This window comes from Physcomitrium patens, chromosome 9 (genome assembly GCF_059467195.1).
Source record: "Physcomitrium patens ecotype Gransden chromosome 9, ASM5946719v1, whole genome shotgun sequence".
NCBI lineage: Eukaryota > Viridiplantae > Streptophyta > Bryopsida > Funariales > Funariaceae > Physcomitrium > Physcomitrium patens.
This window is the reverse complement of record NC_143418.1, coordinates 1,527,709-1,542,703: the sequence shown is the minus strand read 5'-3', so window position 1 is coordinate 1,542,703 and position 14,995 is coordinate 1,527,709. Positions and strand designations below refer to the sequence as shown.

Here is a 14,995-nt window from a genome sequence, read left to right as displayed (position 1 = left end):
TGAAATCACACATGAAGTTTATAATACGAGAAAAACAATATAGGCCATGGCCGATGTGTGAAAAGAAAGCTCCCATGAGCTTGAAACACATCCCCGAATGCCAAGAATTTTTAACACCACCGAAAAAATGAACCACTGCGACAGGTACACTTATCAAGCCAGCTGAAGATCCCTCCTCAATCTCAACTTCCACGGCGAAATGGCAGTATCCTGATCGCTAGCCTCAGTGCAGCAGACAAATGCTGAAGAACTAGGGGTGTGATCGCCGAAGCTAACAGTGATCTCAGCGTCTTCCGAGCTAGAACGATGTAGGGTGGTTCTGAATGGGGGTTTACTTTACATGCCGATAACCTGAGCACAGGATTCTAGATTAGAACCTATCGACAGTTGATCCCACACTGCGAAAGGTCGGGACCCTTCACCTTTGCCAGGAATGGATCAATGCGCACCCAAAGTAGGGAGAAGATGGAAGCCAGCAGGATGGACCACACGATCACGATGGTGGGTGTGCGGTTCTGCCGTCCCATCAGACCCTTCAGGAACGGATACAAGTGCACGATCACCCAGAAAGCAAAGAACAGCTTGCCGAACAGCGGACCCCACGACTGGTACCCGTTGTTGATGGCGTCTGAAATCCCCGCCACCACGCCAATCATGTTGATCACCAGTAGAGTGGTGGGCGGGATCAGAAGGGCAGTCCACTTGATCATGTACAGCTCCGCGAAGTCCTCGTCTTCGGCTTGTTTGGATGTCACCGTGAAGTTAGTGTCGATACCCGCGAAAACTTTGAGAAGCCCTTGGAACAGCGCAAATAAATGGGCCGATACACCTCCGATCACCCAGAACTGCTCGTTCCTCCACCATTCGTCGATGCCCACTCCTGACCACCGCATTTCCAATATACCCGTCGCAAAAATGGAGATGAACAACGATATGAACCACAGACTCGCCAAATTACTGATCTGCACACATGCAGCCCAAGCATCGAGTCAGGATGACCATCGCCTAACCTTCCACCCACAACCACATCCCAGCTGAAGCTACGAGATAATCCTCAGGGTGCCATTCATCAAGTACGGTAACGCCTCAAGCAGGTACGAGTTACAGACGGCCAGTACCGTGGGAATGATGAACTTTCCGGTCAGCAAACACACAGCAGGGAGCACGCAGTACGCCAGCAGTGGCAACGACGTCAGTGGATAGATCGTCGTGTTTATGTACGCCAGTCTCTCCAGACATTTCAGTCCACCATTCTTCCCTCCGCCATACCCGTACCACAAAGGGCAATGCCGGCTGAGAGAAATCTCCACAGACCCCAGAGCCCAACGCAGCACTTGTTGCAGCCGATCCGACAAATTAATGGGAGCAGAACCCTTGAATGCAGCCCGCGCTGGCATGCAGTAGATGGACCGCCATCCCCGGCAGTGCATTTTGAACCCTGTCAGAATATCCTCCGTCACAGACCCGTAGATCCACCCGATCTGAACCCACGGACCAAACAGGGTGCAATGATGTTAGGTACTTGGTACATCGTGCATGGAAACACCGACACAAACCAACTACCCCGCCCTCCACTATTCTTCAGGTGCGGTGTGTATTATGAGATGCACTACACATGAAAAGAGTAGGAAACGTCATGGACCCTCCAACCTCATCATCCCAGACCTTACCTCCTTTCCCCAGTCCGTTTTATCTTCGTACCCACAACTGATCACATGAATGGCCTCCTTCAACAATGACCCAGGATTGGCGGAATGAGGCACGCCTCCATTTTCCATCAGCGTCGACGCGACAAAGACTGGTGACTGACCAAATCGTTTCTCAAAGTTCTTAGAAGACATCAGCGACGATTTCTCCTCGTCCATTCCTGCGTCCACACATTAACCCACTCTTACTACACCCCACCACATAGTAAAACAAGAGACGACCAACGCTCATGAAGATACAGCCCAATCCTCAGCTCATGATCAACACGAATAAATCCCACTACTCAGCGCATTACAGAACAACGCTATACCCTCGATTTCTTCTTCGATATCCTCCAGACTGAAGATTGGAATGCTGGAGTCAGAACGAGATGGCTGCCTCTTCTTTCCACCCTTCCCCGCTCTTGCATTTTGAAGTCCTTTCTTAAGGGGTCCACAAAGCCAGGATGGAAACACGCTCTGGCTGCGACCACTCGATGCTTTAGGATCTTTGGGAGGAGGATCGTAACCATAAATGGCTCGCCTCTTGAAACAGCACCCCGTACCCACATAAACTGGGCCCTGCACGCCATCTAAACCCTTCAAGTTGATCTGCGCACCACACATCACCAGTACCCACCAGTGAATCTCCCGCACACGCACAGTACCAGATGAAAATCGCCTGGATCGTTACATGCCCCAAAGGCGATCATAAATGCCAAGACATCGACAAGAATGCCATCTAGTGGGCTGCGCCTTGAACTCTATGCTGCTAAATTGTCCATAAACGACGCCGCACCAATACTCATCCACGTTTCAATCACGGACAACGTCCGCAACCTGCCATCATTGAACCAACTGCATGACGGCATTCTAAGGTGCACTCCACCCATACACATGCCCAAGTCCCAATTCCAGATCGGAACACTTACGTCGAAGAAGACAGTGTTGTGGTTGGCATATCGATCGTTTCTGTCAATCCCATCAAACCGCTGAGGGAACTGGACGTAGCACACTCTCTTCCCCACGATGGGATCCATCAGGAAGCACATCGCCTCCCGAAGAGCCTTGCTGTTGTTGATGTAATGATCACAATCCAGATTCAGAAAGAATGGTGCGTTTGTCAGCACTGCGGACACCCGAACCAGCGCGTTCATGGCACCAGCTTTCTTGTGGTGATTGAATCCAGGCCGTTTCTCCCTCGACACATACACCAGCCGCGGCAACTCGTTTCCTTCCGTGTCATGACCGCCGCTGTGTCCCAGAAAGACCTACCATCGTGACACAGTCGTTCACAAACGGTCACCAAGTCGCACAACAGGTGCATCGCGGCAACAGGACAAAGCGGAGCCTCCCACATTCATCAGCTACCTCTTCATACCCACCTCTGCTACTCACTTGTTATTGGGACAAACCTGCGCCGGAGTATGGGAGGATCGCACTAACCTGTATCATTCCGGGATGGTCACGTGTGTTGTTCCCAGGCCACGGTGTGCCATCCTGCATTGTCCATCCTTCGTCGGGCATCTTCTGCGCCTTAGCGACCAATGCATTCACCCGCACTTTGAACTCCTCGTACTCCCTCTGTGTATACCCATTCCCTCTCACCACATCAGTAACTACGGGCAGATCCTTCACGAACCACTACGACACCACACATAATGCGGACGGTGTTCATGAACTGCAACACCACAGCCAACGCATGCAATCCAAGTGCGTGCACCGTGGGGATCGATCAACATCACCTATCCACCAACAAAAGCATGCAACTCCTCTCATGCACGGCACCGTCCACAGGTCAGCTCATGTCACCTCACCTTCATAGCTCTGCGCTCCTTCACGAAAGTCGGTTGCACCTTGTCCTTCAAGTAATCGATCTTCAGAGCAAAGTACACCTCAGGTGCCCGGGGCTCGATGTTGAACTTCTTGCAGAACGGCACCCACTTTCGAGCGAACTCCGACGTCTCCGACAAAACCTCAAAGGTCAGCATGGACGCTCCATCATCAGATATGTAGCAAGACACCTTGTCCACTGGATAGTCCACAGCCAGAATCGACAGCACAGTGTTGGCAGTCACCAGGGGTGGCTCCTTCATGGGATCCACCGTACTGACATAAATGTCCACCGGCGCCAACTGAGACGGCTCCCCTTCTTTCTCAAACCTGCACCAACGCCCGCAACAACGTCGCGAAGTCATGGACCACATACGACATCTACTAGTGACCACGACGACAATTGCAGACTTATAACTACAGCAGCATTGAACGGAACTGCCGTAACACTCTCATACCAACACAGTCTGCGCCCTCCCGGGCCATTGGGAGACGCCTGGAGTCCACCAACTAGGATCCTACACTGCCAAGTGTTCAATCGAACCCAATCACTTGCAATGCCTAAGCTTCGTGCCTTAACAAACTCTGCCTGTCACAGCTGCGTGCGAGGTCCACAGAACGTACCTCAGGGAAAGTCGATCTAGGTAAGTCTCACGGTTGATGGGTAGCCACTTCGGGAACTGATCCAGGATCCACGATATGCCGAACCAAATCTCGCAGATCACCGACACCAGCCAAAGTCCGTACGCTTCGTTCACGGGGTTCAAGATACGGTATCGGAAGAACAGGCAAATCACAACCAGGCGAATTACGATAATCATCCGGTAGGGGTTGATCTTGCTCGATGGAAATGGAACTTTCCTTGATAAAGGCTGTCTCGATTCGTCCATTCTACAATATGTGATCGACAAGTACAGTTAGTTCATCCACTCCCTAAACCCATTCGACGCCAGAATAAGTCACTTGCGGATCTCCATGTTTCCTGTTGCTTTGCGACATCCAAGAAAGAGATGCACCGTTCTAACATCAAGTCAACCAACACACCTCACACCTGCACAAGGGTTATTCAGAGCTTCGTTTCCTGCAGAGGCTTTTCTGGAAACACAGTCAAATAAGCATAACGAGAAAACTTCTTAACCGCAACCCAGTCCCCTGACCCGGACTTTGAACACACACCCGACCCAACCTTGCATACAAGTTTCCACCATAAACCTTACATGGGTAGATCTGAGCAGTCCTGGTGGCTGCCATCATCCCCACCCTTTCCATTGGCTTGAAGCTGGCCTCCCGCTGTCGTTGTCATCTGCATTCCCTGCCTCAACTTCCAGCTCTCCACCCTCTCCTTCCAAGCGATACTCCCATACCCATACGACCCCAAATCTTTCGCCGGATCCAATGATCTGGCTGTTGCGAACATGCATTCCGTTAGTCGACGATTACCCCAGGCGTCGATCAGACGAAATTAGCCACAAGGAATGTTTTGAGCATGCAAAATCGTGGATTACCATTGTCTCACCTGGGCTGCCAATGTCGCTATAAGAAACGGTATGAGATCCTTTCCCGCCCGCAACATGGAAAATAGCTTGATGATCTGGGGATGTTGCATTTGACTCACTTGTAACAGACACCTGCGCGTGCAATTTTTCATTAGCCCTGTTAGACCTAAAACACCACCACCTCTACACACAAATCACTGACTTCGAATCCATTTCGCAGCTTGACACAAATTTGAATACCACACCCGATATGCATACAATCTGACAACGTAGGGTCACCCGCTTACGTGAGGAAAATTAGAGCCCCAGAAATTCTTCCTAGCGATCAAAAAACCAGGTCATCACAACTTCTTGCTGCCAAAAATTTCCAAACGTACCATGTGACGGTGCCCATCTGTAAGAAGGGGATACCGAGGCTGCGTTGCAGATAGCATCACTTCCGTGTCACGACCATAAGCCATCTGGCTGTGAAGCATCTCGTCCACAACTTGCTGTTTGTCATGGTTGTCCAAATTGACCGCGTGGTTAAACTCGTTGTCTAGGTCGTCGGTGTCCTCTTCTTCATCGTCTCCTTTCACTCGAGGACTCCCTTCAGTCCAAGGAGCCACAAGTGCATGTCAACCACTGAATACAACGTATTACCACAAACACATCCCTCGACCACTAACCCTCTGAATCGTTATGATATTGACCGAATGGCATCAGACCGCCCCTTGAATAGTAAATTAACAAACGAACTAACAAGCTCAGACACGGGGCAACCAAGATGGGCGTGTTGCACCAGAAGTAATGAGACCCTCGAATATCATTCTGTATAGACTGTCATTTTAGTCTCCATTCTAGAATATTTATACCACGATCAAGTGTCAAATGGGACATTTTGCGGACTGGCGCTGTGACACCACAGATCAGAAATGTCCGAGAAGACATGGTCCAGAAGTATCTCACCTTTGTGGCGTCTGTAGCGAGTCCGACATTGAGGGCATGCCTGAGTACCATCCTTCCGTTCGTACTCGTAGCAAGGTCGGCACACCGGGAAGCCACATTCATTGCACGCCACAAACATTTCTCCTTCCACGGTCAATCCCACATCGTCACCACAAATTTGACAAATGTGGCTGTTCACGTAACTCAACGGCTTTGGCTGCATAATATAATGTCCAAAATCCATGAGCCTATTAACTGGTTTCACAACATGCACTTGCTGACTTATTCAGAGATATCCACACATCTTCTCTTCCTGCAGAGGTCTTTAAAGCAACAGTTTCCTTGAATGTTACTGTGGATTGATGGGAGGTTTCTGCACTCATGGAAGTTGTGAAGAGGAGTGGATTTCGTACTTGATGCATGCTAATGCGAACCAGACTCATTTCGATACTTGAAGGGTCACAAATTAGCTATCCTCATTCCATTAACACAAATTAACAGCTTTTGATAAATTTAGATAAATAGATGTACCGCTGTGAACTCGAGGTGCAGTGGGAATTACTTCGTATCATTGCTACGTGTCTTGTTTTCGTTGTCTAGCTTCTGAGATTGAGACACTAAAATGGATAAGGACGGATCTACTGACAAGAAAGTGTTCGTACGGTGGATGAAAACTTCAGTTCGCATGTGATTTTACGGAACTGAGTGCAGAGCACGGTGGCCATTCTCAATGCTCTGTTGATGGGGTATACAGAAATACGACCTTCACAACTAGGTACTCAGAAAAATGTCTGCCTGGGAACTGTCAGGTAAAGTAATATTCGGTAAGAGATGCAACAAACTCGAGCTCATCTATTTATGAAGAATCTGGAATGTAAATAAGACGCATGTAGAAACATTCGCAACCCTGTCGTCCCTATTTGTGCACTTTCAACAGGCCTCGAAGCAAAATCTGCTACTGTCTCCGGCGAAGCTTTGACACGCCTCAGATAAGCCGCGGCTGACTGACAAGCACGTGTTTCAAAATCCACCGAAACTAATTGCAACAACGAATCCAACCATAAACGTGCAGTTACAGTGGGTAGGTTACACCGCCGACAGAACCTACAGCTGAAACTCATCGACGCGGACTACATTTGGAAATCCCATCGACTTTCCTCTCATATCCATCCCTAAAAAGAAGAAATGTATATCTGACGAGGGCAACATTTCCACCTCACCTCACCTCACCTGGACAGTTTCCACACGAAGTCCGATTCTTTCAACAGGAGCATTCCGACCAATTGCGACTCTAGTAGCCTAAATTTAGCTCTACCTCTCATTGATCATGGTGTGCATGACAGGCAGAACTCAGAAAAGCTCCCCCTTACCCCATCGCCCTCCTGCCGAATAATAACCAGCTCGTTGCGGTTGTGCGAACCCGCCAACAGCCCCGCATTCGCCTTCATGATGCAAGAATTTCTTTTTCCTTCACGACGCCTCACTCCTCACGTCTCAAGCCCCCTGTACTCCCCTCACAGTCCATCCCCGCCCATGCTACAAGCTACGGGGGGAGCTTTGCTCCACCACCTCACCCTCCCCACTCCCTGCGAGCAGCAACCATATACCCTCTCTCTCTATCTCGCGGCTCGAGAGCACAAGAGCACCCAGAGCCCGAGGCCAAAGCTGCGATCGAACGATCGAACGATTGAGCAGAGAAGGACAGGGTGGCAACGACGGCTATGCCCCCCGTCCCTCTCTGCCACTCCGCAACGCTCTGACAACTCCCTCGTGAGTCTCAAACAAGCTTCTCGGTTCTCCGTCACATCATCTCAAATTTCGCCCAGGAAACGAGCATCAGGTCCCTGCAAAACCTCCTTAAAATTTCTGAAAAGACCCACATTCGAGAACGAGGCGAAATGAAATGGAAACATCGTGGATCGTGAGGGGAATTGATCGGAGAAGCGCAGCCGCGACGCGACACGACGCGAGGCAGTGATTAAAGAGACGCCATAAGGGGAGTTGAAGAGCAGTGGGAGGACGGGTCGACGGTTTTGAGGGCGCGGGTGCGCTGCGACGAATCACGGGACGGGTTTGGAGGGGGTTAACGGTGGGTTTACCACGGGTCTCTGAACCCACTCTGATGGAACCCGTTCCTCATTAATGACGGGCTCCAGTGGCCGATTCCTGGCGACCCGACCCGGTCCACAGATGGCTGGGGTCTCTCTTAATTCTCTTTCCTTTTTGGGGTACGGATGCACACAGCATTAGTTATGCCTACATGAATGTTGTTCTTTTTATTAACTAAGAATAAACCCTCATCATCACATTTGTATATATTTTTTTGGGTAATTTGTGACATTGTTCCTTAAGGGTGTTGAAGAGAATTGTGAATAAGAGGGTGATTATGCCTTGTATGACCACTAGTCTTATGGTTTAGTAACAATTTAAAGATGATGTATTTGGCTCTTTTTGTAATATTGGTATTGATGTTGTAGAGGTGGGTGCAAGGCTTTCTACTTTGAGTCATTAATGATGTAAATGTGGGGTTTGTTGATGATGTCATCAATTTAGTATTGTTTTTTTGGTGGCAGTATTTGTAACTTCAGGGTGGTATTGTTGGGTTCTCAAAGGTGCTTTGGTAGATGAGGCTGGGACACTATGAAGCAAAATGTGGTTTTGATTCCTCAATTAACAGTTCTATTAAACATTGGATGGCTAGACACTTGACACTAATATTTTTAGAAGTGATGAAACTACCATTATTAAACGTTTATACTCAACATTCTTTTGTCCTATTTTTTAAAACTAAACAAGGTGCTTGTATGTGTCTTCAAATCTAATTTTCCATATAGATCTGTTTAATATGGACATAAGTGAAAGATTTTGTTGTTTTCAGACAAGAAAGAAATACAGTTTTTTCTTTAAAAAAATATTTAGAAAAGGAGTAATTATATTTGTGGACGTAGGATTTTTTTTTTCTTAAAAAGGTGAATTTACTAAAAAATGATTTTAATCTACACAAATTATAGAATTGTATTTAGAAAAAATATTTCTTGAGTTCTTTTTTACCAAATTTTGATATATATAAATATAAATATATATATATATGGTCTTAATATTACAATTTTTTGTTAAAACTATATTATTAGATTAAATAATGTTCTTTAATTACTTTTTACATAATAGGGATTTTTTAAATTAAAGTTGTAATTTAATCATGATGTTAGAGATATAAATAGAAAGTATATTTTTTCAACTATTTTAATTTTTAACTACCATATTTAGAATTTATTTCTATAAATAAATCATTACTAAAACATGCTTATATCCATATTATTAACTTTTAATTGGTTTTTATAATACTTATCACAACAAAGAAGGAAGAAGATATTTCTAAACTATGTCCAATTGCTCAATTATAATATATGTGATCCAAAAATACTTCTTTATAGATAAAATAAAATAAATAATAACTAATAAATGATCTATTTTAATTTTTTTGTAGAAGTATGTAGACTTAATTTACTAATATTTTTCATAGAATCAATATTATAAGATCACGCACAACATGAATCATTCTTCCGAATATAGATACTATGATAGAAAACTAATGTACCAATAAAATTTAACAATACATTGATGAAATTTTGTTTGAATTAATATATAATCATAAAATATTATTTAATGTAACTTTAAAAAATTTAATACAAAAAGATAAAAACTGATAACTACATATATATATATATATATATATATATTTACACCAATAATAAATTATGCTAAGAAATTAATATTATCATAATATTTCTATGTAATAATTTTAATTGACAATAAAAAAATTATTTATCTTTTCTTTTTTTATAAAAATAAAAATACTTTGATAATTAAAAAATATGAAATATATATACAAGGATAGATAGAAAATGTTAAAATAATCCACCCATTTACTAAATCAACCCACCCTATTACATCCATCATTAGCAAAATGGATCATCTCTAGAAACATTATTATAATCATGGTCCTCATTCCCACTCCCTCCATTTCCAACCTTTTTCATCCTACCCCCCCTCCCCCCCCCATTTTCCTTTCCCCCTTCCCTACTCTCATTCCAACCTCCCTCATTCCCCTCGATCTCTACAATAAGATGGATCCATTTAATAAATGGGTGGATCATTTTAACGTTTCTCTCTCTCTCTCTCTCTACATATATATATATATATGTATAAATTATATAAAATTTAAAATTATGATGCAAAAATGAATGTTAAATAAGGAAAAATACAAATAATATTAAAGTTTTTCTAAACAGACCCACCCATTAACTAAATAAACCCACGGGGAGGGACAGACTTAGCATCTGGAAACGGCGCGGGCTAGGCCGACAGGCTCCTGAACTGCGTCGAGAACCAGGCACGCATGAGGCCAAACATGAAGGGCAACGAGGTCAAAAGCTGTGCCAGACTTTGCAAGAAGTGCCGCTCTTTTCGTGGCAGCAAATGGGTGCCAAACTCCCTGGTAGCAACCATGCCACCCAACGTTATTGAAACCGTTAAGTCTGTTTCTAACGATATTTCTCACTTCGATGAAGACACGATGCTGCAGGATGGTACCGTGGATGCAACGAAATGGTGCGGCATCAAACGCCATGCAAGAATTCTCTGGTCATACCAAAAAACAGATTTGATACTGAGGACGGCAAGAATCTCTTTAATGCTTTCACGAGAGGAAACGACAATCAGATAATTTTGCAGAATTTTCAGCGGAATCTGTACATTACATAAGCCCAAGAAGATTGCAGCATGTTTGTACAAGTATGATATTGTAAGCTTAGATGATTTGCGGGACAGAGAGGAGCTACTGAATTCTATAGAGCTCATCTACTATGCATGTATGCAGTGAGGATTAATATTTCTAACCCTGGAATGATAGGAATCAATAAATCCCGTTCATAAAATCTTACAAAGACTTGACATCTTTCTCGCAACGCAGCTTAAGGAAGTTTCCCTACTCCGGCAGAACGACAATCTGGCTAAAAATAAGGTCAGAAAGGCATTTACCGTGCCGATCCAGCCTCCGAGAGCAAGTGACCCCCCCATCCAGTACGTCCTTCACAACAACATTCAATGCCGCTACTCCTGGCACTTCATAGACCTCGACCAAAGACTCCATCAACAGCAACAACCTTGTAACATCTTCATTCTCCTGTAAATTGTTTGACATGGGCGCCTTCACAAAATCGACGGAAGTACCAGAATGATTCACGAGAAGATGTTTCATTGCTAAAACTACCCAAGATGGGGTGATGATGCGCTGCAGGCGAGCTACATCTGCCCGGCAGTGAGGAATAATGCTCACGTTAAGTTGGTTGCCTTTGTCGCCAGTTCTGCCGTGCGCTACTTGATACAGCGGTAGCTTTACAGCTGATGGCGCTGGTGATGCCTGCAGCTGGTGTGGGCAACTACTTCGCCCTGTAGCGCTCACACCTACAATGCAAAAGTATCATTTGGGTCTGAAGTTCACTTCTAAACCTCATAAACATCTTACAAGAGCTCGTAAACCTGATTTTTTTGTGGTTAACAGTTAACGAAATATCCCAATGAAAGATGATTGTAAAAAAAGACAATTCTACCAGGAAGCTTAGAAGGTGTTTTCGAACTAGAAGGCAAATTAGAGCTGCGAGGATCAGTATGGCATGCAGATGTCTTCCATTGCACTTGCTCACGTGAGATCTGCACAAATCCTGGAATCAGCATATTGCATCAAGACCTTCTATCGCTCTTAGAAAGAATGAAATAAGGTTTGGACATCTGAAGGACACACAATCCGAATATGAAAAATAGTGGAGAAAAACTCAGTTCATACCAAGGATTTATGGAGGAGTATCTCGTGATTAAGTCCCGTTCTGCCATCACTCAATAAAGGTCAATCAATATAGTAGATTCAATTTTCTTATCGATCACTAAATTCGACATATGCATATTTAAGCAAATTCAGTGACTAGATGGTGATAGAGAAGGATTCCAGAAGAATCCCTACAATGCCATGATTCACGACTGACTGACCTTATTCCACCGCCACCTGCAGGACCATTGGTGTAGAGAGCTTCGAACTCCTGTATGAACTTGGATGCCTGCTTTTGCGACTCAAAAAGTCCATCCATGCGCAAACGCACCTCGTTCATGACCGGCCTTCCTGAAGTTGGCACGCCTGGAGGAAATATTTGAAGACTATCCAGACCTACATGGTATGAAAGGATGCAGGAACTTACTCCAGAATATGTCTCCTCCAACCACGCTCGCACCTGCAAAACTTTGGACATTTTTTGAGCCTAATTCAAACCCAATAAACCTGTAATTTTCACTACTATCTTATACAGCCTCCACCTAAAATAATTGTTCCAGAACCCAATGAAATGGAAAATAGAGGCGGAGCGACATAATTTTCATTGACAATTTTTGTCCGTAATCACGATTAATGGCGTGGCTATATACAAGTTTTTTATGAGGTCGAACGACTTGCCAAATAATCGGCAGCAGCTGCTCGTTCCACACATGATCTGCCTCCATAGGAAACCTCTCCCCACCCCTTCCACCCACAATGCTGCAATTACATGATTACATATAAACTCAGCCCTCACCACTAATATACTGCTGCAGACATTGGTAGACAAGCCTCTGCTCCTCCCAGAAAAAAAATTGCAAGGAATGTAGTAGCAAGCTTGAAGACCCGTGAGGCATTCACCTTGGGAACTAGCCGTAGGAGTTCTTTGGGCGCAGATTGAGCTGCAGGTTGTGCGCCCTTGGCGATGATCCGATCTGCAGAAAGGGGCTCAAAACTGACATGGCTGAAGTTCACAACCTGAAAAGCAGAATAGAACTTTGTTTCATGAACTGTTAATAATCTGATTTCATAAAACAACTAAAGTACAATCACTTGCCAGAATAGTTATATTGCAACACTGATGCTTGCATAGATGATCGTCAGATTTTGCTGGATACGCATACCACATCTGGGGTAATGTATCCTGCAGGGTCGCCAATTTCATAGAGAAGCTGTTGAGTACATGTGGCAATACTGAGCTCCCCTCCACTACTCTCTATCTTGCCCAGCGTAACTGCACCGTCCCAAGCCACATCGGCATAAGGCAGCGATGTTTGGAGTAGTTGGCCGAGGGAGAAAGACCGTTGAGGATCAGCTGTAAAATGGGACAAAAAAGAACAGCCAGTTACATGATAGTTTTCAACGGAAGTGTCGTCAACAAAACATGCCTGAGGGGAATTCAGACGACAGTATGATTACCAGGATGCATGAAGTATCCACCCGTCAATTGACACCCACACTCGAGGAGATGACCTGCAAGTGTCCCTTGAGCCAGACACTCCCAGTCTTCCCACTTCCAACCCAGTTCATAAATCTGCAAATGAAAATCAACTAATAAATAATATACAATGTAGCTTTTTCAAAACATGAATCCTTCTATTTTGTCCTTTTGATATTAACAGTTTCATGGGATTTTAACATCAATATGGTAACATCTACCGTCATTGATCAATAAAAAATAAATAGTTTACCATAGGCGCAAGGAAAAGCGATGCGTCAGCTACACGTGATGTGATGAGCACATCTGGTTTTGATGTTTCTAATGCCTGCACTAATGGAGCTGCTCCGAGGTATGTGCTACATCCCTGACGATAACGCAAGCGAACGTATTTTAGAATAAATGCAAGAATACTTAAAAGTCAACCGTTGAATCATCCAGGCTGTTACGGCTGTAAGATCATGACTTGTGAACATTATTGAAGCTGATCACAAAAAGAAACCACACAGATGAGAAACTGGCAGCTCCTCAGCGACTCACCCCAACCTCATCCTCGAAATAAGTCGGCTCAGAGTTCACTGCATCACAACAAGTCGAAAATAACGAAATTACACTCAATTATTTAACAGAACTGTGCATTATGGTCAATATCAAAGAGACTCAAGCACCAGCATCAAGGAAACCTGTAGAGATTTTTGAAAGACCTGAATGTGTATCCAGAACCTCATATGCCACAGCTACAGTGATTGAATGACCCAGTTCAGCAGCCAGTTTCAGGACTTCTTCCTGTGCGCCCAAAGGATCCACTGCACGCTAGCCAAATACCCCCATCCCTGATTCAGATTCCTCTCGATTGCTTACATCATACCACTTGTACAGTCTAAACCCTAAACCATGAAAATTATTCAATAGCAACTCACCGGCACCCATGTTGGTGATCAGGCAAACTCCTCGTTTCGCTGTTTCAGGTAGTAGCAAACGCATCCACTCTGAAACTGCTCCACAATCAAATTGAAAACCTCAGGTAAGAATGACTTGCAGCATGTGAAGAAAGCCAGACGCAGGGTTAGGGTCTAAGCTAAAGATAAGTAAGCTCGGTCCAAACAAGAGAAAAGACTGAAGCGTACTTCTGGGATCGTAGCCCTTGCCACCAGCAACAAAGGCCTCGTAGCGGGTTGACAATGTGCGCTCTGCCAAGCATTCCAGCACTAGGTAATGCATGTCAGGCACTTGTTGAAGAAGGCGAAGTGCTGCATTAGGCCTGTCTCCAGCAAACCCTGCGCCACACCCAATGCGCACAACATCCCTTCGTCGCCAGGACTTCTTCCCGAATTCTGCCTGCTGATCGCCAATTGAGCATCATTCTCATGATTAGACAGGTTACATTTTAAATCACAGCACAGATTCCTCGCATCGGCAACACAACTGCAGGAATGCAACAAGTACACTAAACCCTAAAAATCCCTTTCCAGCTATCCAAGTTGCTGACTTCTTAAGATTTAACAACAATTTCCAAATCATTAGAAGATGATAGTGAAATCCGGCCAACAAATAGCTGAAAATGGATTATCACAGGTACCATTTACCTCATGCGCGCTGCCGAGGTCCATGTCCACTATCCTCCGTTCGCACACACGAGAGGATCACTGCCAAAAGGCTCCGGAAGAATTGTATCTCTAGAGCAGCGAAACAATAGAATGAAGTCTTAGAACTCCACATTCACCAAGCACCCAAATCAGCGAAATGAAAAAGT

At 44.9% G+C, this 14,995-nt stretch overlaps 2 protein-coding genes and 1 long non-coding RNA gene across 4 annotated transcripts; 1 reads left to right on the top strand and 2 right to left on the bottom strand.

The window, feature by feature from the left end:
• On the bottom strand, window positions 1–7,926 carry LOC112286610 (putative cellulose synthase A catalytic subunit 5 [UDP-forming]). Its single transcript, XM_024528639.3, has 13 exons — window positions 7,312–7,926; window positions 5,963–6,158; window positions 5,392–5,603; window positions 5,035–5,146; window positions 4,736–4,922; window positions 4,143–4,409; window positions 3,503–3,848; window positions 3,132–3,269; window positions 2,618–2,956; window positions 2,018–2,297; window positions 1,671–1,867; window positions 1,119–1,481; window positions 1–962 (listed from the first exon to the last, which is right to left on the bottom strand). Exons 1-13 carry the CDS (start codon window positions 7,387–7,389, stop codon window positions 378–380), a joined length of 3,300 nt encoding a protein of 1,099 aa, XP_024384407.1. The 5' UTR covers window positions 7,390–7,926; the 3' UTR covers window positions 1–377.
• Window positions 7,927–10,117: 2,191 nt separating this feature from the next.
• LOC112286611 (uncharacterized) lies at window positions 10,118–14,995 on the bottom strand. 2 transcript variants are annotated; one of them, XM_024528641.3, is made up of 15 exons: window positions 14,829–14,995; window positions 14,370–14,580; window positions 14,163–14,237; window positions 13,947–14,048; window positions 13,783–13,820; window positions 13,496–13,609; window positions 13,224–13,338; window positions 12,929–13,119; window positions 12,666–12,782; window positions 12,444–12,524; window positions 11,987–12,225; window positions 11,787–11,826; window positions 11,554–11,653; window positions 10,982–11,407; window positions 10,118–10,582 (listed from the first exon to the last, which is right to left on the bottom strand). In XM_024528641.3, the coding sequence occupies exons 1-15, from the start codon at window positions 14,850–14,852 to the stop codon at window positions 10,275–10,277; spliced, it is 2,181 nt and encodes a 726-aa protein (XP_024384409.1). In that variant the 5' UTR covers window positions 14,853–14,995; the 3' UTR covers window positions 10,118–10,274. The 2 variants fall into 2 exon arrangements, with proteins under 2 accessions (XP_024384409.1, XP_024384411.1); XM_024528643.3 differs by having other exon boundaries at window positions 14,370–14,583; window positions 14,822–14,952.
• Window positions 11,707–12,226, top strand: LOC149988325 (uncharacterized). The gene is made up of 2 exons (XR_016504649.1): window positions 11,707–11,845; window positions 12,009–12,226. It is a non-coding gene; the product is annotated as an uncharacterized LOC149988325 (long non-coding RNA).